At 46.4% G+C, this 24,570-nt stretch overlaps 1 protein-coding gene across 2 annotated transcripts in view; it reads left to right on the top strand.

Moving 5' to 3' along the window:
• ADORA2A (adenosine A2a receptor) overlaps nucleotides 1-14,588 on the top strand; it is a 28,107-nt gene extending 13,519 nt beyond the window's left edge. The window contains exons 1-3 of one of the 2 annotated variants that reach the window (XM_069030850.1): nucleotides 5-314; nucleotides 465-1,343; nucleotides 8,650-14,588. In XM_069030850.1, coding sequence (XP_068886951.1) covers nucleotides 994-1,343; nucleotides 8,650-9,610 — 1,311 coding nt within the window. In that variant the 5' untranslated portion in view covers nucleotides 5-314; nucleotides 465-993 and the 3' untranslated portion in view covers nucleotides 9,611-14,588. Of the gene's footprint in view, nucleotides 1-4; nucleotides 315-464; nucleotides 1,344-8,649 lie in introns of those variants that run through there. The other variant, XM_069030849.1, reaches the window with a different exon arrangement.
• Nucleotides 14,589-24,570: the final 9,982 nt, after the last annotated feature.

Below are 24,570 nucleotides of genomic sequence, written 5' to 3'. Positions count from 1 at the left end.
GTATTGGTGCAGCAGTTCTGTGGCAAAGCACGTGAGGGTGGGCAGCACATGATGGCTCAAATCCAGTGTTTGCAATCAGAGGGAGACAGGTGTGTGTGAAAGGCTCCTCAACCTTTCCTCTGTGCAGCCTCAGCACTTGCCAGGACATAATTAGTGGGGCTCTCGTGTTTCAGGGCGGGCTATGGAGCAGCTGCTGAAGTGCCAGCTCAGATGGTAGCCTCGAAAACAAAACGTCCCTTGTTTCTCATCACCACTGTGAAATGCTGCCTTCATGAACTTGGGTTTGGCCCTGCAGCTTTCAGGATAGACAAAATGTGAGAATTTTGCCGATAATGTATTCTTCTAGGTCTGTTTAATATCCGTTATCAATTTAATGTGCCGCTTTAATGAGATTTTGCTTTCTCTATCTCCTCCGTAGAGCTGATTACTTAGTGTATGTGGTTGGTGTTTTTTTTTCTTTTTAGAGGAAACTGCAAGTGAAGAAGTTCAATGTTTGCTTCAGCTGAAGAGAATATTGCCCAAGTCTTAGTGGGAAAAGGTGAAAAAGAGAACCGGAGGATGTTGCTAGTAGGTATGGAGATGACAGGAAGCCATGACTAGAAGGGTGACTGTCAACAGGAAACAAAGCATCACAGCCGATGTGACACTGCTGTACAGTACAGTTGCTGTGTTGTGCTGCCTGCTGGACTCTGAGGTCTGGGGAGCAGTGTCTGTCTCTGAGAGAGATTCTCCTGTCTGTTTGTCTGCTGGAGTTTGAATTATTCTGCACCTGGTTAATCCACTTTGCTGGAGTTGGCAAACCCTGGGCTTTTTTTTCTTGACACCAGCTACTGTAAAATCCTTGAACAGCTATGGGGAGAAAAATGTGTGTGTGAGCAGCCTTCCTGGGCTGGCAGCCGAGTGCTCCATGGACCCCAGGCAGCTTTGAGGTGTCTTGGCTGTTCAGTGCTCTGCAGATATGAACGCTGATCTTTGGGCCTGGTTGTTCTCACCATGCTAGTACATGGGAAGGACGACTTCCTCTCAGACATAGCCTACATCATCCTGGAACTGATCATCGCAGTGCTGGCAATCCTGGGGAACATCCTGGTCTGCTGGGCCGTCTATTTGAATAGCAACTTGCAGAACGTCACCAACTATTTTGTGGTGTCCCTGGCTGCTGCTGACATTGCCGTGGGTGTGCTGGCAATCCCCTTTGCCATCACCATCAGCACTGGCTTCTGTGCCTTCTTCTATGGCTGCCTTTTCATTGCCTGCTTTGTCCTGGTCCTGACTCAGAGCTCGATCTTCAGCCTCCTTGCTATAGCCATCGACAGAATCATTGCCATACGAATACCCCTCAGGTAAGCATGGGCTGGGCTGGGCTGGGGTGGTAAGGGCTCAACATCCCTAGAAACATGTCTGGAGATGAATCAAGGAAGGAAAAGTTAAATGAGGATCAGTGCTTTTTCTCTTGGATTTTGAAAAAAAACTTTTCTAGGTCCTAAAGTCTGTCTTGACTGCTGGATTTTCTGGTTGCTTCCTTTTCCTGTTCATCTCTGTTCTCCTATGGTGTGTGTCACAGAGGTGCTGCCTGGGAGCTACCATTCCTTACTTGGGCAGCCTGTGCCCTTAAGCCAGTGGCACCAGAAGGATCACTAGGAAGGTGGAGGGCAGAAAGGGGGTGAGGTTAGCTTGTCCCCCTCCCCGTGGGGAGGAGGGAGGTTCTGCCTGAAGCTGTAGCAGCAGGGCTGGGGAGAGGGAGGTAGGGTTTTCTCTCAGTCCATTAAATATGACAGGAGAAGAAGCAGCAGGCTACCAAGAAATGGTCCTTAGGAAGATTTGGACTAGCTTAGGCCCTGCCTCTGGAAGCACAGCATATATTGGGTCAAGGTGGAGGCTTGTCCCAACCCACATCTGCAGATGGTGATTTTGTGGTCTCTGCAGTTTAAAGAAAGTAAAGGACATTTTAATGACAGGCTGGCTGCTACTTGGTGTGCAACGAGGGAGGCTGACATGGAACAAGGGGAAGTTTTGCCACACACAGAGAGGCTGCTGCTCAGTTCAGTTTTCCAGGAGCGCGTTGTTGGGATGGGCTGTGTCTGCCTGTGGGCGCGAGGCAGCACCGCGTTTCTGTGACAATGCTCCGAGTCATTCACTGAGCTCCAGAGATGGGGAGGAAGCCCCTGGGGAGGCTGGTGCAGGAGAACTGTAGGAGTCTCCTTCCTTCCTGTCTTGTCCTTAGGAGGATGCAGCATGCTCTCAGGAATGGAGAGACTGCCTTCCTCTCCTGAACAACCAATGTGGCTGCAAAAATGGAACAAATTTCTGATTTTTGTGCTCTTGAGTTTGTGTTTTTGGACATCCTCACTCTTCTTGAGCTTAAATCACTTGTGCTGATCTGTACAATTTAGTTCTGTCTCTTCTGAATAGTTTGGTCATGCAGCATTTATGTCAATTAACACAAACCTCCCGTTCAAAGCCGGAATGGGAGCCCTGGAGAGTGGAAATTGCCTTTCCATGTGGACCAGTGCAGCCAAGTCTTTCCTGAAGCCTCGCCTCAGCAAGTTTGTGCTGCTATAACATTACCTTTAATGGGTGGTTTCCAAAACCTGTTGGTCATACTTGTTACAGCTTCTATAGTTTTGGTGTAGATGTAAGGAATAACTGTTGCATTCCATTGCAGAGAAAACTCTGTCAATATCAGTTACCTATAAAATGGACTGTCTTCACTTTTCTACAGTCCTGCTATAGATGATTTCATTTTATGAACCAAAATAATGATAAATGGTACAAGGAAACATGTAGAGTAGCCCCTGGGAGCTGCCTCTGAAATGATTTTGAGAAGGGCCGATGTCTTGATTTCATCTCTCACGAGCTAACTCTGAGGACGCCTGCTGACAGTTTAAGCGCTCTTATTGCTAGAGGATGACTTGCCAGGAAAGGGATTTTAAAAATCTGGATTTCTGCCCACTTTTTGGGCTATCACTGTAACTATATTGTCTTGAAAATGTAATTTCCTGGAACAGCCAAGGTAAAGAGTCTTTTCAAAAAACCAGACTACATCAGTGCTTGGCACAGCACTGGTTTCACTATCTTGTTTTGGAAAAAACAGAGCACACCCTCTTTCCGCCCCAGTAACAGAGGGATTGATTGGATGCAGAAACCCACAGGTACATCCATGGGCTCCTCCTCCTCCCTGTCCTCTGCTGGTTTGTCCTTTCACCACAGGAGTGATGAACTTGTCAATTGTGTTTCCCCTTAAGAATTTATGGATGAATAAGTGCTAGATTTATAGCCTCAGACATGCTAAGAAAGTGAAAGCTGATTATCTGAAGAGGGAAATGTGGTATAATTTAGATTGCCCGCATCCTCATGTTTTTTTCTTCTTCTAATACCTGTTTGTCTCAAACATGGGTCAAACAATTTGAAGGAAAGTTCTGCCACTAACAATGTGTTGTTTTCACCCCATCCTTTAATACCTGGGAAGGCCACTTCTTCTTACAGCACATAAAAGGTACCACCAGGTATTCCTAATATTCATTAGCTGAATCATTAATAAACCAGACTTCCTTCACTCTAGTGAAACCAAAAAGGGTCAAACCTGTGTTTTATTCTTCTGTTTCTCTTTAAATATTTCATGTCTGATTTGTCCTAATGAAGGTAGCTGCATATGTGGATGTGTATACCCACAGAAATAAACTGTCAGTATTAAGAAGGCTGAAGAGTGGGTTTTCTGATACTGCTTGGTTTTGGACCCCTCAGTACATTATTAGTTACCTTTGAAATTATTTTTCTGTGGAGAAGAGACCCTCCTCCAAAAAACTGCAATGGGAAAAGACATTTATAGGTGAAATTTTAAAATGGATAAAAACTAATTTGTGAATATCTTACATGTTCTGCCTTTCAAACAATTAAAACGTTTTGTAGAGTTTGGTAAATTTTCCACAAGTTCTCAAGCACTTTGCTGAATTCTGCCAAGTTTTATAAAAATGTAACACTCTACAAGTGGCAGTAAGGCACTCCCAAGGAAGGGAGCCCGAGCCATTGTTCGTTTTAGGACTAAATGAGGTCTCTCACATGGCAGCTACCTGAAAACCTGCATTGGCTAGTATCAAACCCCCAGGTGCACTGAACAAAACTGGCCCTGAGTCTGAGCCCCAGGATGAAGCCCTGGGCCAAGAACAATTGCTGCTTTCCAGGCTCCATGGTGCCAGCAAAGGCTCTGTGGGCGCCGTGCCCAGCCACGTGCCCCTGTGCAGGCATTTGTGTAAAGATATTCCCAGGGGGAGGACAGGTAGCTCCAACACCCTGGAAAGAGAGGGGAAATTTTCCTTCCTGCAGCCAAACAGAAAACTGTTCTGAGGTTACTGCGGCTGCTGCTTGCTCTCTGTGCTGGATTCAGGCATGAAACATGCAGGTCATACAGTGCCAACTGCAGGCCTTTTCCTCTGATGAAAGCTGCTTTTGCTGCTGCAATGCTTCTCTGGGGAAACATTATTAAGGTGCAGATCCCAGATGTTTGGAACTTTGGGACTGATTTATCCCATGTGGTGGTGATTTAAACTGCAGCTTTGAGGTGGCACTGGGATGTTTTTCTGACAGAGGACATGAAGAACTGGCTTCTCAAAGTCTGGAATAGGAAGAATAGGGGAGATGAACACCAACCCTGAATAAAGTATAGGATGTGCAAGGGACCTTTGTGCTGAGAACAGCCTGTTTCAGTAGTTGCTTTAATTCTCTAGGGTTGCCTTCTGAAATGCTCATATGTGAGCATCTAAACCAGTGATTTAATGTTTTATTGTCACTTTGAGCCATATTTCTTTCCCTGCTCACCATAAACCTTTTGACTTTATGGCAGGCATTTCCTACATATGCTCATGTTAAACAGATTTAGGGCAGGTTCAGCCTAATGGGAGAAAAGAGTAATTCCCCTCCTTCTTTGAATATGGGTATGGCTTTAAAAGCAGTGGCTTCATGGCCTGCACAGAACTTGCTGTTACCAAGGTTTTATTCAGGAAGCTGATCATGTCACAAGCAGAACTGTGTCTGCCCACCATTCCTCTTCTGCTGTTTAGAGAAGAGCTAATGCTGGGCACCTGTGCCCACCTGCAGGACCCCACCTCCCCCATCCCCATAGCATGGACAAGCACCAGGATCAGTTGGTACCTGGCAATAGGGGAGAAAGGTTCCTGACTGAGGGGTTTGGGAAAGTTTGTTTAGTTGGTACACGTGAAGGTCTCAGTTTTATTTCTTGCCCTGCCACAGATTTCCTAGATGATCTGGGATTGCCAGAGTCTCTCATTTCCAGATACATGTAGTAGGGATTGAATATCCTGCTTGGTCCTGTCCCTGATGGCTGCAGCTGCCTGAGGTGTTTGGCTGTTGAGTGGATGTGTTCAGGAAGCAGCATTTTGTAGTGATTTGTTAAACACCTTTGAGCACTGCTGAAATTCAGATGGAAGCCCTCAGCTGAGCACAGGCTTTCTGCATGATGCAGTAGAGGTGTCTGAAAAATGCTCCACGCCTGGCAGAGGATGTGCAGTGCTGTCCAGCAGAGGAGGGTTTGGAAGACAAGCAGGATGGCTGGACACTGGGATGGTGAGTTAGGCCAGCTACATACTGTGCAATGTATTGAAAGATTTTAATTGCTCCCTGAAGTCTCTGTGGACAGACTACGAGCTCTGTCTTCCACCCAGTCTCACAGACTCTGTGCAGAAATCTTTGTCTCCATGGCACAGAACTTAATCCAAGGACCCAGAAGTGTCACATCCACAGCCAAGTTACTTTAGGCAGTCCAGAGGAGCTGTACATTCACCAAGGGCAGCTATTCTCCGGCAGTCATTTTGCCATCTGGGTGGCTGGGAGAGCAGCAGGGCAGGTGAAACTCTTTTGGGGAAAACATTCGTATTTTCATGTGTTTGCAAAAATTGGTTTTGCTTTTTAGAGGAGGCAGGTGACCCTATCCCCACACCCAGTGCCACCATGAGCATCCCTGTGCTCTGCACTAACGTCCTTTGTGTAATTTCACAAGTAGAAGTGGTTGTTTGTGTGGCACTTGCCACTTGTTATTTCCAGGAAGCAGGACACAGACAATCCAGTGCTGTCTGGACACATCAGACGTGCTGCGAAGTCACCTACCAGCTGTGCAGAACATGAGCTGCAGGTGTGACCAGCTCCTTTCAGCAGCTTGTGTCTCCTGCATGGTGCCAGCAACTAACTCACAGGATAGGGGTTGTGTCTGGGAAGCCCTGAACTTACCCTGTAGAGCTCTGCAGCATGGAGAATATGGAGAGTGGCTTTGGCCTGGCTGCTGTGAGCCTGCAAAGATACTGAGACAAAGTACACAAAGATGTACACAAAGTCTTCGATGACATCTCTACGTGGATAAAAGGAAAGAGTCCAGGAAAGCCCATCTGGACTGTAACCCTACCTCAGCCAAGTCAGTCAGAGGTGCCTCATGTGGATCCTAGAAATTAAGCTCTCCTAAACAAATTAACACTTCTCAGTGGGTACCTGGCCAACACAAGGCCATTGACTATGTCACAAGATGCTGTGAGCTTTCTGTCTTAACCTTTGGAGATACTGAGCAAGGTGTTATGGACACGAACTCCAGCACAATACCCTGCAGCTGGAAAGCTGCTTGGGTTGAGTGCTGTTCCAAAGCCTTGTAAAGTTTCTTGCATGGGAATCCCCAGAGGGTAAGAGGGAGGGGGAAGTGGGGGGAGTGTTTGTCTGGAGAAGTAAGGAATATATTTTTAGTGGAAGGGAAGGGACATCTCTAGTCGTGGGATAACAGCTGCACAATTTCAAAATTCCTCTGACAAGATGTAGCTAATTCCAGGGCTGCAGGGTTTTGATGGTTTTTTTTTGGTTGGTTTTTTTTTTCTTTTTGTTTCTTGGGGTTTTTTTGTTTTGCCTTGTTTGTTTGTTTTGGTTTTTGTTTTTCCAAGCTTCAAGGGCCTTCAGCCACTCTCTTGCTCCCTGAGTGTACATTTCAAAGTGCAGATGCTGTTTTGATGTGTTGATGAAGTCTGAATGGAGCAGCTCTTTGCTACCATTCATGCTGTGCCCTTTGCATCCCTTAAGCACTGGGCAGGATCCGCTAATTGCTGGAAAAAAACGTTTTTCTCCCTCAGAATCAGCTGAATTCCTCCCTCATTTCTGGAAGGACAATTTAGGTGTGTTTTGCCTGCTGGGAATTGTGTGGTTGGCTCCCTTATCCACTCACTCTTTTCTGATTTTGAAATGCAACTGAGAAAGGGAAATTCAAGCCTGATGGGTCTTGTTTTTTCCAAGGCCCATTGTCAGGGATTTAAAGCAGGATCTCCATTCTTTACTGTGCAAAAGCAGCCTCTCTCATCCAGTCTTGAACTTGTGTTGGGATAGAAGCATGAACCTGTGGGAGTAATTATTTCATTGGGAGATGGAAAGATTTCTGTGGCTTGTTATATTATTTCTTTTAATGTTTGTTTTCTGAGAGAATTCTGGGGACAGAGGGAGAAGGAGCACTGGGTAAACACTGGGAGCCCAGCGCTACCGTCTGATTGCAGACACACGGGGTCAAATACAGTGTGGGACCCACGCTGGACAATGTGGGAATCCAGCCATCTATTTTCCATGCTGAACATTACCCAGGGAAGGCAATTGCCCTGAAATGTTAAACTGCTGCCCTGATTTACATTTTCAGAGGGAAGAACTGGTGGAGTCAGCTCAGGACTCGCAGTAACCTGCGAGGCCTTGGAAACTGGCTGATATTTCAAACAAACCAAGAAATCAGGTCTCTGCTACACTGTCAGATTCTTACCATGTTGCTTATTTTTTCTTTCAACAGATCTTGGAGAATTTACTGTTAACTGGCTTCAGCCAGGTGTATCAATACCTCCACCTCTGAGGTCCCTTTGGTGTGTGCAGTGCAGCCCATGGCACACCTGTAGTCAGACAATTGTCCTCAGCTTAATTCCTCCTTTCTGAGAAAGACATGGGGTCGACTTAGCTGGGCTGGTGAGGAAAACTGCTGACTTGTCTCAGTTATTTCAAGAAGGTTGGTGGTGCTGGTCTTCCTAAAAGTGCCATTGTGGAGCAGAGTGAGATGCTATGCAAAGCAATGCCAACCTGGCTGCTGCAACTGAGCCAGCAGGATTTCCCTGGAGCACACCAGAATGTGGACGCAGGGCTGGTGGCACTGTGCCTCCAGGTTCTTTTGTGCTATTTGGTTTACAGATCTACTGCAAGACAGACCTAACAATTCCATGCTAAAAAGCTGCTCTTTTGCCAGGAAGGAGACATTGCCTTAGCCTTTAGCAAGAGACCCACAGTGATCTTCATCACAAGGGTCAGAGCAGTACTGTTGGTTATCCAGGCTGCAAGATCTGTGTGCACGCCCAAGTGGACTGGTGGAGTGAAGGAGCACAGATGAAAACTGAATTAATTTCCCTGCTTTTCTGTCAACTATTCACTGCTTAAAGGAAAGGGGAGGGAAATAGGTGGCAGACAGTGTCATCATGGAGTCCTTGCTGTGCTGCATGAGTTCTGCACAGCAGAGACCCCTCTGGTCAAGCAGGTGCCTTTCTCACTGTCTTCTGGAACATGGGGCCATTGTGAGGTTGCATAGGTGCCAGGAGCTTGTTGAATGACACTGATATAGCTCCCATCTCCTCTGCTTTACAGGTACAATGGCTTGGTGACCGGCTCTCGAGCCAAGGGCATCATTGCCATCTGCTGGGTGTTGTCCTTCATCATCGGCCTGACCCCAATGCTGGGGTGGCACAACCGCGCCCAGATCGAAGATCTGGGTTCCAACAGAACCTCTCCCATCAACTGCAGCAACAGCATGGTGGCGTGTCTCTTCGAGGCCGTGGTCACCATGGAGTACATGGTCTACTACAACTTCTTTGCCTGTGTGCTCCTGCCCCTCCTTCTCATGTTTGGTATCTACTTGAAAATCTTCATGGCAGCCCGGCGCCAGCTCAAGCAGATGGAGAACAAGATGGTACATGGGGAACGTTCCCGCTCCACGTTGCAGAAGGAAGTCCATGCAGCCAAGTCTTTAGCCATCATTGTTGGGCTGTTTGCAGTCTGCTGGCTTCCACTACACATTATTAACTGCTTTACCCTTTTTTGCCCAAATTGTGCCCACGCTCCCCTCTGGCTGATGTATCTGGCTATTATCCTGTCTCACGCTAACTCGGTTGTAAACCCCCTTATTTATGCCTACCGGATCAGGGAGTTCCGATACACCTTCCGTAAAATCATCAGCCAGCATATCCTGGGCCGGAAGGAGCCGTTCAAGGCGGGAATAGCCAGCTCCAGGACTTCCACCCATGGTGGGGACGCAGAGAACGCCAGCATACGGATCAGTGAGTATGCACTAGAGGTATACACCAACGGAGAGATCCACAGGGATCCCGAAAAGCAGGACTTAAACAAATGCAAAGCTGGCTTGGAATGGCACCAGAATGGAAATGCTCTGGACCTGGAGACAAATGGGCATCTCCCACATTCCTGCAAAAATGGGATTCTCTCAGATGCATGCCTGAACAGGGAACTTCAGAGTGAAGAGCTAATTGATGCCCAGGTATCTTACTCAGATCTGGAAAGAGCAGCCTTTGCTGCAGCTGATGTTTCCTGATGAGACTTTCGAAGTTTTCCTGGTAGAATTATTTTTTTTTCCATTGGTGACCTCTGCCATGGCAGAAAGGGAGGTTGGGGGGTGGGGGGAGAGCAGTGTATTCAGATTGCTGTGGAGAAAGGGGTCCATATCCAGGACTATTGGATGATCCTAAACACCAGACTGGAGAAAAGCCAAGAGACCACTGAAGTGGACTAAGGAAGGAGGGACACGTTACCCATCAATGACCTGTCACCAAGAGCAGTGCCAAGGTCAAGGATGGCATTCCAAGTTCAGCACTGGGAGACTGCTGATGCAGGGATTTCGTGACATTGTCCTGTACTGTGCCTGTGGTTGTATGTTGGTTTCACTGTCTTCACCAGTGGAAATAGAAGCGTGGCTGGAAGTATTCCCTGAATAACAGAAAGCAACTGGGAAGGGCCTCCTGTGGCACTGCAACAAGCAGAAGGGGGGATAGCAAAATCTATTGTCAGGAAGGATGCCAAGAGCTGCTTGGGGAGGGAAGGAATTTACCTGATGGGAACTCTGGATACTTTCAACCATGGCACTTTGTCTTTCAGTTTGTGTTTTTAAAGCTTATACTGCAACAGGTTGCTCCAATGTTTTTTTTCCACATGATGATAAGGTTACTTTACATTAAGTTACAAAAGATGGGCAAGAACTCATACTCATTTCCTGAGCGCTCAGAATCAGTGTTCCAGATTCCCATGGCAAATGTAACCTCTTAGCTCTCCACTTTGTCCAACAAGTCACCAAAGCAGAGCCTGTAATACAGATTTCCCTTGGCAAAAGGGCTGTTGGCAGGACGTGGTGCTGCAGGCCAGGGCTGTGGGCTGTGTCCTCCCGGCAGGGCTGTGAAGGGCTGTGGGTGTGTGAGCTCTCTGTAGGCTGGTGGCACTTTCTGTTTTCCCCCATCTCTGTGTTTGTCCTCCTGAGCTCCTAGAATGCAAATTCTTTCCAACAGCCCCAGATGTGTGTGAGGTAATACTCCATATTTCAGTCTTCATCTTCACTCAACAGGCTGCGGGACTTTTTCTCCTTTCTCGGGATTGGAAGCAATCCACACACACACCTCTTCCACTTAATTTTGAAATTCCAATGAGCTCTATTTAAACACCTTTTCTCCTGTGATTTCAGTTTTGTCCTGTGAAGCCTGGTGTGTCCCTGTGGTGCAGAGGCCAGCAGAGCTGGGCCTGTCTGGTTAGAAGATGCTCCTACTCTGAGAAGCTGAAAGGTGTCCGTAGTATTGGAACTCAGCTTAGAAACTGCAGTTTCTACTTTCTGTAGAAGAGAACAGGCAAATTTGTGCTGCAGCAAGTGTACACACTGATGTGGTTTGTTGCAGAGGTGTTTCACAGCAATTTGATAATTTTCTGGGTCACAGGAAGTCTGGCAGCTCAAGAACAGCAGAAAACCACATCAGCTTGAATTCTACCTGAAGATTTGGTTCTGGGTTTTGTTTTTCAGACAAATAATCCATGTTCAGTACTACCAGCCTTCTGGAGAGAGAGACAGTAGTGGTCCTACTGGGAAATGAAAAGTCTGGTAATTCCAGGGATCTGAAGCTTATTCCCTAGCTGAAAACGTCAGAAATATTATCCCCCAATCTGGTTCCTCCTTGTGCCTGTCCCCTAACATTTCAGAAGCCAAGGGAAACTGGACTTTCGTACTTGAGGAAAAGCAGGCTAGGTTTGTGTGTTCTTATTTCATGTTTATTTTATATATTGTGAACTATTGAAAAGAAAAATCAGTTTTATTTTGAGGAGAATTTTCTTTTTGCCAGTTTCCCTACATGAATGTAGGGAGAAGTTTGTGATGCTGAATGTGTTTGAGTATGTAGCTGCTCTGGGCTAGCACAAAGCTTACTGTGAGATGGATAAAAAGATGTGGCTGCCACCACAGTCTTTAGCAGAAAGACAGGCCAGTTTGTGAAACAATAGATTTCATGGTTTAATTGAACTGCTGCTTTCTTGGCAGGGCTCTTCCCCCTTAGTCTGACGTCAGAGGAGAGGATTATCACTGCAGCACCATTAAGGAACACTAAGCCATTTCTCTGTGACTGATGTCATAGGTATCTCCTCCGTAGGGTGACTCAAGATCTCGTTACTCTTTATCTCTCTTGATGGAATATTTCTGTAGGTTATTTGTGTGATGGCTCTTCTGACCTCCTGTAACAGTGGCAGAGGAACTCAGGAAAATGGGGGACTGTTCTCTTCAGGCCTCAGCTGGGAGCTGAAATGGTTCTAAGAATAACACAAGATTACATCCGGCACTCATGTCAATAACAATTAGGTCCACAAAGACACAGAGCAGGGAAGGAAGTGTGGGAAAATACCAGCACTGCTCATGTGCTGAACACACGGGAGTGCAGAAGTGTTGCCTATTGAGTTTTAGTTACCATTGTAAAGGGATGATTTGCACCACACTGGATCAGGCTTTCAACAGCTGGTGTGGATTGGTTGCTTTCTATTGTTTCCTGAGTGTCTCCACACTCACTTGTGGCAGTTTCTTGCTTGGTTGCCCCAAGAATCAAGTTGATCTATGTTGATGGACAAACTTAGGATTGTTTTGCTTTCCAGATTGCTCTGGAAAACTTTCCTGCCCAACCAGATCACCATACAAGCTTACTCACTTTTCAGATGTCTTGAATTTAGCTTTTGTGTTACTGCTTGAGCTGCTCTCCAAGTGTGTCCAGTCTCTTTCAATATTAGTGATCCAGACTTGAAGTGAAAAGGGTGTGTGAAGGGGGTGGGCTGTGTGCAGGAGGAAGTGCAGGGCACAGAGAGCGTGGTTTGTGGAGCTCTCTGGAGTCACAGGAAGGAAGGGGTGGCAGCTGCACCACATGCTAGGCCTTATGGCAAACATATGGCTGAGATGGACCCTCAGAGGATGTTTCTGAAGCAGTTGTTGGGGAGAGCAGGAGCCTTTTGAACAGAATTTTGGACTTCTTATTTCTTGTTTCCTAGTGATCATAATTTCAGGGCTTCCTGCTTTTTGGTTTGTTTTCCTTCAAAAAAAAAGAAGCAATAGGTCCCATCAATGAAGTGTGCTCTTTCCTTCTCCTGGCAGCTCTCCACTCTTGAGAAAAGTACCCGCCTTCCAGACTTCCTAGGACCACTCATACCCCCATTTTTCTTCCAGCTGGAGAATGTTTAGCTGATCCAGCTGTTCTGCATAAACAAAGATGGTGCCAAGACAAAGGGAAGAACGAGGTGACTATCAGGAGAGGCTGGAGAAGACCTTGGGAATCCCAGGTGCAGTGGGTCCAGAGAGTAGGAGCTAGGGTCAGAAGAGACTAATTTTATTGAATGAGAACTTCTTGCTAAAAAATCTGAAGATGCATAGAGACATGTGGTGCCTGATTTGGCGTGAGGGCATTTCATGAATTTCATCATTCCCTGAAGACTCGTAGGCTCCAGGGTTTATTTGCTTTATAAGAGTTTTGAAGAAAGCAAAGTTTGATCAGTTGCCAGGAGTAATTTTATCAAGAGTTCTTGGAGCTCTCTCCTCAATAGGGCACTGGTTTTTGTGTGTGCAAATAAATGCACTTACAGATGAGTCCTGCAGAGTCCCTTTTGGATCGGTGATACTTCAGAGCTCTGTGCAAGCTTGAACTGCACCTCTTGAACAGAGAAGCAATTTGGCATGGTGGGACAGCTGGGAATACTGGAGGCAGAAAGGGTTTCTCACTGGTCCCAGTTGGTATTAGGGTGCAGGTGGACTTGGAGTGACATAGAACAGTCTGAACCTCTGATCAGTTTTTGAAAAGAGGCTTCAGGAGATGCTGGTGGATATAGAGAAGTCTCTAAGTTGCGGGAGACTGGAGGGTCAGGATGGACAAGAAATCTTAATAGTGAAGGAGGATTTGTAGAGTAGGTGTTTGGGAGGATTTCAGGGGAGCAGGAATGTGCTGGGAGGTGCTGTGGGGTGTAAAGATGATGCTAGCTTGAGACCTAGTGTGTGACTTGCTCAGGAAGGACTCTGGAAGGGATGTACAGACTTACAGCTCTCCTGGGGTCATTGCAAGGATCAGCCCTGCCTGGGGTGTGCAGAGGGTTGACTTTGTGTGGTCTATAATGACTGAGGCAGGGATGGTTCTCATGGATTCTGGCCTTTCCAGATACCTTGTCCCCTTCCATGAGCACATCCAGCTATAACAAATCCCATTCTGCTTCCATGAGCATGGGTCCTACCTAACACTGAATCCATCCAGCCAAGTTCTGTGGAAGGACAAACAGGCTGCAGTGGTGCTGCAATGCATTAAACCTGCATGCAATACTCTCTGGTGGTGTTTGCTAAGTTCAGCTGCCTAAAAGTCAGTTCTCTCCCAATTTGTTTTGGGCATCAAATTGCACTGAGTCATTTCAGAGTTTTGTCTTTCCAGCCCTGAGCTTCTTGGCTGCATTATGGCAAAACACATCAAGAGTAACAAAAATCACCAGTTCTTCATTTGCATGAGAGGTGACTAACACTGACAGATGAGAATCCCCAAACTGGGGCAATGTTGTGTGTAACTCCCCATCTTACTTGCCTGCTGGGGCTGTTCACACAAGGGATGTGTTAAAATCAAGACTGGGACCTGGGAACATCCTTCACTCCCCCCACTGTCTCGGGAGCTGGTGTTCCTGCCCTGTGAAGAGGTTCTCTGTGGTCTGCAAACCAAGACACTATGAACACCCTGCTGCACATGCTGTCAGTATGAAACAATTGCTCTTTTAATTTAAATGTTTTATGATATAGGTGTTGTTTTCCCTCTGTCAGTTACCATTGGGAGGGGGGGAAGGGGGGAAGGGGATAGGAGAATCTGTGCATGCAAATGTATTTAAAGTGCATTGACCAAAGGTTTTTTTGAATCTGTGAAGTTTTCATATCTGTGAAGTCACCAGACTGCTGGGCAGTGAGGAGCCGCTGGTGCTGCGGAGTCTGTCTTGGTTACATTTCTTAATAAGCATTAAAATAATAAAATATATTTGTAAAAGAGAGTGTAAGTGCCTTTGTCCCAGGAAGATCCGGCTGGCTGGATCTTGTGTGCAAGTATTTTCTTATTATATTATTAGCTGTCTCCATAGATTGATCCTTCTGGAGCGCTCTCTCCCTGGTGCTGCCTGTACTTTCACAGAAGAGATTAGCATGGACTAAGGTGACAGACCCAAATGGACTAGAAAGCTCCTCCCATCTCTGACATCCCGGGATCTGTCATCGTGGCAGTGGGAGAAATCATTCACAGCTGTGTATGGAACACAAAGTAGAGCTGTTTTCACCCAAACCACTTGTGTTCCACAGCAGGACCTGAGGGTCCATAACTCCACCGTGCAACAGCTTTGGCGGCTGTGACTGGGCCATCCCACCCTGCTGGCTCTCCTTCCAAGTGGCCCTGCCGGTGCACCTCAGACCATTGCTCTTTCAGACTTCTGCCCAGTTCTTGCCAGCCAAATTAGTCTGGAAATGGAGGCAAGAAATCTAGATGCTATTGTGGTGTTTCTCCTGTCAAATGTGAGCAGTGCTGAAGCAGGAGTAATTTCCAGCTTTTTCCGGCTGGCAGCTACTAAATGTGTGTCTAAGGAGGTCAATGAAAGTCTGTTCAGTCCAAGAGCACTTGGAATTGGGAGGTTCTGAAATGATCACCAGATAGCCATCAATCCTCTTTTGGGTCACTTTGCAGCTGTGCTCAAGGCCTCCTCATGGGAGGCTCCAGTTTGTGGAGAGGTGCTGGCACCCTGGTGCTCTGCAGCCAACTGGCCAAGCTGTTCAACCAAGTGTGTAATTGAAAATCTTTTTGATTTTCACTCCTTTCACAAACACTGAGCGTTTTGTTCTGCAGCATCAAAGGCTGGGAGCTGTGGAACAATGGGCGTCTGCAGGAGCCCAGCGGGAACAATGCTCGTACCTAAGAAAGAGAACTTGGAAGAACAGAGAGAGCTCCCAGCTTAACAACACAATTGGCCTGATCGGGAAATCTCTGCTCAGAGATCCACGCCTTGGCTCAGTCACCCGGAGCAATTAGACTCTGCAGGGCTTTTGCTGTAGACAAGAGCTGACTGCAGCACTGGGGAACTGCTGACATTTCTGAATGATGAAGTAGGATGGGGCTGTGGAGGATTAGTAGGTTTTCCCTACTAATGGTAGATAATGATTTTGGCTAAAGAGCTTTTCACAGTATTTAAAGCAGCAGGATCTTCCTTGCCACTTTTGCCCCCAAACAGGAGGCCTTTGCTGCTAAGCAAAATACACACAAGTGCCCGCATGTGTTTCAAGAAGTTTCAGGTAGTTAAAAAGCTCTGAGTGCCTCCTCTGATGTCCTGTGGAATTCACAATTTACTTTCACAGGAAAGATGCCTCCAGTCTTGCATTTGACTGTGACCACGTGAGAAATGAGATTCTCTGTGTGTTCATTCATGGGAAGGAGACAGACTTTTGCCAGCCTGGAGTGATTCTGGGAGGAATCCACTTCTCTGGTCCCACAGATAAATACGTCAGGTTAGATGACGTGACACACTGTGGGTTGGAGTCTCACTGAATAGTAAGTGGAGCTGTGTTCCTCCCTGACTTCCCAATCTCCTCTTCAGTGTTGTTCGGATAACAAAGAGGGGCATCTCTGGATATTGGAGATGTTTCCTCAGAAATGACCCAGTGGGTGGAGTTGTTGGAGCAGTTTTGGCTGTAAGATGCAGTCATTTCTCTGCTTTGGGACTGCTGCAGTCACTGCTAAGATCCTGCAGTATCAGGAAAGTGCTGTCTAGATCTCAGAAAATCAGAATTTCATTTCAAGAGTCGGAGTCCTTGCAACACATCAAAGAAAGTAATCTAAACCAAGTTTGGGTCTGAGAGTAGCATGGTGATTTTTCAGCGAGTGAAAGGCAAGGAGAGGGAACTTTCCATCTGCAAGTTCAGAGTCAGCTGTGTAAAGATGAGGTTATGTGGAGTGCAGATCCATACTGTGTGGTCTGAGACTGTTACACTGACCTTCAAAGCAGGGACTGTGGTTTTTGGGAGTGTTCTGCTGCAATCCAGAGAGGTGACTGCAACTTCTACAGGTCCCAGGGAAGTCTTTAACCTTCTAGTTTGGACACCGACAGCACTGGAGCTGCAATTGCTCAGGTTTTGCCAAGGATTTACCCAGAGCCTGAGGCAGCTCCAATCTTTTGCCTTTCCTAGGTAGCAGCTCATAATGACAATGAAGTGCATGGGGCATCTTGATGTCTCAGCTGTTGATGAGATCGTGGGGATGTCTTTTGGGCTGATATTGGTCCAGGATGTTACTTCTAAATGGGAGTTAAGCATATCTTTGTGTTGCTGGAGAACTTGCAGCTGCATTATTTGGGTATTTGGTATCATCTGGGCTGTGAAAGCTTGTGCCTGTTCTTTGGGATTTCTGTGGATGCAAGGCTATTGTGCAGTGTGGTGATTGCATCCAGGGAAAAAACCACCTCCTAATAAAGAGAATTGAGCAGCCTGGATCAGTTCTATGAAGAATGCAAAACAAGCCTGGGCCATTTCAGGGTAAGCTGCACTCACGGTGCCTCTTGAACCCATGTCCTGTTATTGTTGGTGTGGAACGTGAGGGTCTGGGCCAATGAAAATAAGGAAGGTGACTTGAGAGACACAGATTTTATCTTTTGAGATTCGTCATGACCTTTCTAGTGTATAATAAATAAAGTTGACTCAGGAATTGGCAAGTGCCCTATAACATGCAGTCCTGGTGTTGGGACTCAGCAGAATGTTCTGCTTAGCAATGCACTCTGTTAGCTTTGTTTGCCAAGTTGCTATTTTGGAGGTGCTGAAGGGCTGAGCAATGGCAGATGCTGGAGCCTCCTGTGGGACAGGTGTGCTGGGCCCAGCACCTCTGACCATGCTGATCTGGGCTGGGTGAAGGCCGTTTTGACACCATGCTCATACAACCTTTTACCACCAAGCCATAGAAAGAAGAGTCCTGCCAAGGAGAAATGCTGTTTTCTGGGGTGTGAGTCTTGGGCCCAAGCGGGCTTCCATCCTTCCACATTACTGTATAACCTGCCAGGCAGTTAAGTCAACATGGAACAATATTGCTTCCTGTGTTAATGTCTTGAGCAGCCCTGCCACACACACACTGGATCCTGTGATATTAAACCATTCCATCATCCAGAGAATTTGACTGGTTTCACAGGTGACAGGAATGGTAGCTCTGAGCCTTGCCTGCTGCCAAGTGACTGCCTGACATCCTGTCTTCTCTGATAATGTGACTGTGAGCAATCACAGGTTTCCTGATCCAGCCTTGTGATACACAAGGCTCCTTTGCAGGCAACTGAAGATCGTGCTGCTGACTTGAAGCTGTTCTGTGCTGGTAACACATGTGATTGTGAAGTTATTCTGCAGATCCAAAAGACACCGGGGAGAAGAGGGCTAATGTTTGCATTCCCAGTCCCAGAGAGGCTATCAGGGGACAGCTGCAGTTAATTCACAACGATTGTGACTAATTCAAAGGCAGAGTCTCAAGAGGAGAGCACCCAGCACCAGTACAGGGGTGCTGGGCTACATGGCACCCAGCGCCTTAAGGGACAACTGACTGCCTCATTTCTGAGGTGCCTGCCATTTGGGAACAGTCCAGTATTCCAAGTGTTTCCTGCCTTTCTTTATATCCATGCCAAAAGCACTAACAGGGTGGAGACAAAAAAAGTCTCAGACCCTCCTCAAGATCCTCCTCTAATTCCAGAAGGATCAAAATGCTAAAGGTTGCATTCGAAAAACAGAAATAGTCTTTTCTCCCACCATCAGTAATGCAGTGCCACAAGTAAAGCTGAGACTCAGCTGCTTGTTCTACAGCTGTGTCCTTTCTGAAGTCATGAGAAACAGCATTTTGATTTCCTTCCAGAGGAAATACACAATAATACCCCTAACTTGCACTTAGGCCTTCCAGTCTGCAGAACTAACCCAGCTAGCATTCATCTGCAACAAAATTAAACCCAAGATCCCCTACTCCTTATGGATTGAGCCAATGCATAGGAATCAAGTCTCTTCATCAGAAACACTTCTAGCTTGCTTTTTCTGAGCACTTGCTTCCCAAGCAGTTTCTCTCCCATCCTAAATTCTGCATTTGCAGATGATCCCTTCTTTCCTGCCATATACCAGACCTAATGCTCAAGAAGTTTATCCAAGATGCAGGGGATGCCTGTGCCTTTCCATGGTTCAGCACTACCTGCACTTTCAAGGACTGTAGCAACCATGTTCCTGTAGATTTTCACTCTGTAGCTAGAGGAAAGGATGGGCTCTCTATGCTAACAGAAGTCTCTGATTCCCTTGCAGGAGGATATTTCCATCAGCATTTGATTTGGAAACACTGTGTGGGACATTCAGTCCTCCCAGGGAGAGTTTAATGCCTTCTTCCCATCAAAAGCATGAGGCTGTGTCCTGGGGTCGGGATGTCAGTGACATGTGGCTGACACTGAACACTGAAGCCTGTGTGTCAGTCAGGTCTTGGAAGAGCTGTGCTCTGTCTGCTACACAGACATGTTCACACTCTCCAAAGGGAGGTCCTTGAGGACAGGACCATGAATTCAGTGTTTTCCAGGTGCCTTGTTCTCTCCATGCCAGATGAATCCCAGCGCTGTGAAATGTGTCCCTGTTCTTCTTCCTAAAGAGATGCATCTGCTGATGTCAACTTCCAGGTAAGGACACACAGGAACCTGCTCTCCCTCAGCATCTGTGGCCTTTGGCCTCTGCTGGTAGTCAGGCATCCTAAGGAAACTAGAAGTGACCTAAAACTAATTTTTTTTGCTAACCCTTGGCCAGTGTTGCAGATAGAGAAGTAATGGCAGTTTTCCAGCAGGTGAGACCTACCAGCTAAGCAGACAAGAAAAATAAACACAGGAAATAGCATCCATGCAATAAGATAACAGAGAAAGGAGAGGCTGGGAGAGCTTTCTGCTGCATGTGTGTTGGAGGGAAACACAGAGCTTGGAGCTCTCTCCAACGGGAGCAAGCAGATGTTGAACCTCAGCTCAAAGGAACAGGTTACTGCCTGGACAGAGAGGAAAGGAGAGAAAAAGAGGTTTCTGCTTTGCCCAGACAGAGCAGGAGTTGCCCTCTAGGGTGTGGGGTCTGTGGAATGAAGATCTTGGGTCTAGATGTGGGGTGAGTTAGTGCTTTGCTCAGGGCAGAGGCTCTGATCAGCTCTGTTCTGTTTTTCTGTCTCAAAAGCAGTTCTTGGTGTTGATGGAAATTCTGCTCTGTCTCACCTGTGAAATCCATTCCCTGAACTCTTCCCTTTGTGTCCCATCCCCCCAGATCCAATGGGCGTATCAGAGCCTTCACACTGCTCAGTTTACCCCTGGTGGAATGGCTGAGCACTATTGTGGTGAGGCATCTGCTGGCTCCATCCCTGTGCTCAGTGAGATGGAGAAGCCACCTGTGGTGCCCAAAATAGCCCATGCCTGGGCAATCCAATCCAAATGGTGTTGATAGTGCTGGGGGATTCCCATGCCTCATAAAGAGGCTTTTGTTGGGAGGATCTAAACTGAGCTCCAGGCCTTGCCAGCTGTGGAGAAAAGCAGATGGATCTGCAGTATAAAAATAGATGGAAGCAGACTTGTTCTGCCTCTTTTCTTCACCAGCTCAAAGTACAGTCCCAGAGGTGCCTAGTCAGTGAACTGGGTGCTTTGCAGCTGCCAGTCTGCCTGGAGCCCATTAGCTATTGTCAGAGACAGAAATTTCTCTCTCCTCAGTTCCATTGCATTACAGCTGCTGTGTGGACAATCTTGTTTGCCCGCAGCTGTTGGCAGCATGTTACATCCCATTTCTCTGGGGCAATGAAAGCAGGAGAACGGGACATTTCTGTGAGACACCATGTCCCTAAAAGAGGTATTAGTCGGTGGCTGTGTCCTCTGAGATCTCTGTTCATCACTTTAGGAAATGTGCTGAAGACTCACACCAGTGTGTCAAGGGCTGTTCCAATAGCTGACAGGTAGATTTTGCAGCATCTAAGACCTTTGTGTATTGCAACATGGAAATCTCACCTTTTCCCAACCCCAGCTACAGGGGGAATAGAGATTTTGGACTGGTATTGTCTTTGTTGTTGCTCCAAGTGACTTGGCTGCGTTTCAATGCCATAAATTCATACCAAAACTCTGAGATTAAAACACCTTCCAAAGGCATCTAAGGCTCATCAACCTTGGTCTCTTATGTAGATTAAAAGGGGATGTCCCCTGTGGGTATCTCCAGGCCCAGTTGTCCATCTCAGCACTCTCCATCTAAGATTAGAATTTTTTCAACTCAAATATGATGGGTTTTGTGCCCAAAAGCAATTGTGAGGCTGCACCGATATTCGGTACAGGCAGGACATGTCCCTGTCAGTCCATCAGTCCTGTGTTTGCATAAAATCCCCTTCTCAGCTGGCATCCCCACTCCATCCCTTCCTGCTAACTGAATAAGGAGCACGTAGATGTTTCCTGAATGGGCTTTCTTAAGGCACTAATTTGATACACACAGGGCATCTTATTGTAATGCATGTTCCTGAGGTAAGGTAATTGAAGCTGACTCTGCATGGGTGGGTGGAGGCAACTGCTGGCAGAGATCACGGGAAGAATAGATGAAAGTTTATTGTTCCAATAAATTCAAGTATGTTGTGTCTCTTTATGCTCCCCAACTTCTACCTGTGCTGTGTTTTGAAGGTGGTTGCACTCCTCCTCTCCTCCTCACTTTTTTGTTTATTTTTTTTTTCATTTCATCTTGTGAATCTGTTCTGCACTTTTTTCATTTTTTAGCTTTTTGTTTCTTTGCCGGTTTCTTCTCCTCTGCCCCATGTTCTCCTGCTTCCTGAAAAGCTGCATGCTGTAATGTGTCAGGCAGAGGCCCTGAGGCTGGCCATACCTCTCTACACTGGTATCCAAGGATATACTAGCTGATTCCCTGATAATTCTTTGTGCCAAATAGCAGCAAGAAGGGAAGAGGGAGAAAAAAATAGCATCACTGGAAGAAACCAGGTCAGAGGCTCAGGTGGGTGTGCAGGCAAATGGGGCCCTTTTAATAAGAAATTTCCAAAAGGTCGCAGATAGTTTGTCATCAGGAATATTCTCCTTGATCACAGACCCCTGTGCTCTCATTTGGTGCTGGGAGTCAAGAAATAGTGGCAGCATTGAGCCTTTCTACTTATTTACAGCATTTCCTTTTGCTTGCTGGGGGAGCAGAAAGGGTTGTCTAAAGGGCTTGTGTTTTATCTGAATAAGTTCGATTTGCTGAGTAGAGGCAATTGCTGTTCCTATACCTTGCAAAGCACATGGTGGGGAAAAGGTGGCTTCTGGAGCCCAGAGATTGGGGTGTTTCCTCACACATCTAGAAAGCCTGGATTGACAAGACTGCTGACAACAACCCACCAGTAAGGTGCCAGTAAACAGACTAGGAAGCATCTGCCCTGCACTTCAATAGAGTAAACTTGACATTTCACCCTGATTGTTTCTTTTTTTAGCTGCTTAAAGTTTGGTACTTACAGGAATGTTTCAGCCACTAAATTGATGGGATTCAGCTCACAAAATGTTCCATCTCTAGTGACTGTCATGAGAGGTCTCCACACTTCATGAGGGAGCTCAGTGTTGCCTCCACTTTCAACAGTTGGAGGCTGGGATGTGGTGGGATGGAGCCTTCACAGGAATTTCCAGCAGCACTGCAGAAAAGGTGGGACCAAAACTGGTGGCTCCAGCAGTCCAGTCCAGACCTCATTTCCATCTCCATATCTCCATTGAAACTCTAGATACAAACTTGAATCTGGACTAAGTGTCTGCTGTGATCACTGTGTGCTAGGTGCAGCACAGCAGGGGAAACATCCTCCAAAACACAGCCCTTCTTAAGCACCTGATTTGGGCATTAACTTGGTCTAATAACTGAGCAGCATTTGAACCACAAGTGCAGTGTGTGCATAGTGGTACCTCCATTTTTCCAGCTGGCCGCCGAGGGTAATTTTTACTTTTGGTTTTCGTTGGTGAACTCGGACAGGATGTTCGAGCTGAGGCAGGAGCAGTGAGTGCTCCCTCTGCTGTCTGTGGTCTTTCAGGTTCCCGGCTAATCTGGTCCCTGCTCAGATTAAATATTTTGCCAGGCTGGAGATGACACCGGAAGCTGTTTGGTCTACAGATGGCTCTATAAAGAACCCCTCAAATATATTTACTGCTGTTTATATGTAAGGCCCAGTGTGACTCACAGCCTGTGCGTGACTGTGAATTCAGGTTTGGACTGAGTGTTATACCCCAATGAGAAGGGATGGACATGTCAGTTCTGTATTCAGTTGAGGATGGACTGGACTGGGGGACACTCATGCAAGTGGTCTTTCCTGAGGAGGTGACACCTGTGATGTGTCATTCTGCATGAGGCAAGAGGAAATAAAATCCTGTTCAATTTTGGGTAGAAATCTCAGGTGTGTAAAGCAGCTTCTTCTGTGGACTTTCTAGTGGTTTAGTTCAGGGAGGTTTCTCACTCTTAAAGGAGAGAACGATGGAGACTCAGACCAGGACACATGACTTGACTCAACATCAAGACTAAGGCCCTTAGGGAGGTGCCAAGAAGTCAAGGGGGAATGGGGCAATCACAAAGGATTTTTAAAAGCAATTTAAGACCAAAAAGTTCCTATAAATGACTCTGAATGTTGGGTTTATTAAGCTTATTAACCCTGGTCCCTATTTGGTTGTAGATAGAAAACATTCTGGCTAGTTGAACTGGATGGTGCCTTGCCACAGTGCAGCAGCAAGTTGGGTGGCAGCTCTTCCCTTTGCCTTGGACTTGTGTGGCTCCTCACTTCATGTTTATGAGGCCTCTTTTTTCTTTTAGAGGGTCTTCCCCTTTGTTTGCTTGCTTTGTGGTTGGTTTTTTTTTTCTGCTCAGCACTCTCTATTCGCAAACCACATTCTGGAATTGTGCTCAGGAAGACATTTCTGTGTTTCTCGGCTGTAACATAATTGATCCTTTGTTATGGTATTTCACTTGGTTCAGGTGCCTCTGAAGGATGAGTGACTGTGGTCAGAAGCAACAAGGTTTTCTGGCTGTGATTGTTCACTGGCCTGGCAAGTAATAAAAGTGCTATTTTTCTTCACCTTGTTTAAATTGCAAACATGTCCCTGCATGCACAAGACGTGGAGGTTCAATAAACCCAAATGGCTCATTGTTAAGCAAAGTAAGTCATCCTGAGAGGCTGGGCATTAGATGGTTTTCTACGTGTAAGAAAGGAAATTACCTTAAATATCTTTGTTGTTGTTTTTAGCTCTTGCATTGTTAGCAGCTGTACACAGTAAACAAGCTAAAATAAAATATAGCCTAAAAAAGATGAGATATAGAAATAAGACAAAGGAATAACAGATACAAGCACCAATTTGATTGTGTGTCTGAGTTCATCCAGACCATATGGAAGCTGTGAATTGTAAGCAGGCAGCTGAGAGACAAAATGGTAGTAATTTTAGAAGTTTTGTTCAAGTTTATGAAAGTAAGTGAGAACATACTTATAGGCCAAGTACATGTGGATGAGGGAAGCTGAATCACTGGCAAATCAGAGGCAGGAAGAAAGAGGCAGATGCGGAGGTCTGAACTGGGAAGGGTTATTGCCTGGGATATTAATATTTTGCCTAATGCATAAGGAGATCAAAAGGTGAAGAAAGGCCACAGGCATATTAGTTATTTGCAAATTGCACTATGTCTTCCCTCCCTCTGCCCAATTTCAGCCATTTTGCAGAGCAGACGGCAATACATGTGCATGCTGCATCCATCCATCTTCATAATAGCTGGGTTAAATTGCACAATCTTTAGGAACAGCATTTACAGGCAGCTTTTATTGCTGCTCCCAGCCTCTGTCCAGTAATCTATGGCTCCAGGGGCAGGGCACATTTTGAAACTGTGGTGAGACAGAAGGTATTTGTATACTGCTGCTTCTCTCACCTTTATATTCTATTATTCTGTTAAATCTCTGCTTTGTAAGTAAGCATTCCTCTAGGACTGGTAATTCAAGATCC

The sequence above is a fragment of the Aphelocoma coerulescens genome, chromosome 15, assembly GCF_041296385.1.
Source record: "Aphelocoma coerulescens isolate FSJ_1873_10779 chromosome 15, UR_Acoe_1.0, whole genome shotgun sequence".
Taxonomy (NCBI): Eukaryota; Metazoa; Chordata; class Aves; order Passeriformes; family Corvidae; genus Aphelocoma; species Aphelocoma coerulescens.
Note: the sequence above shows the minus strand (reverse complement) of the source record. Positions and strands in the feature narration are given on the sequence as shown.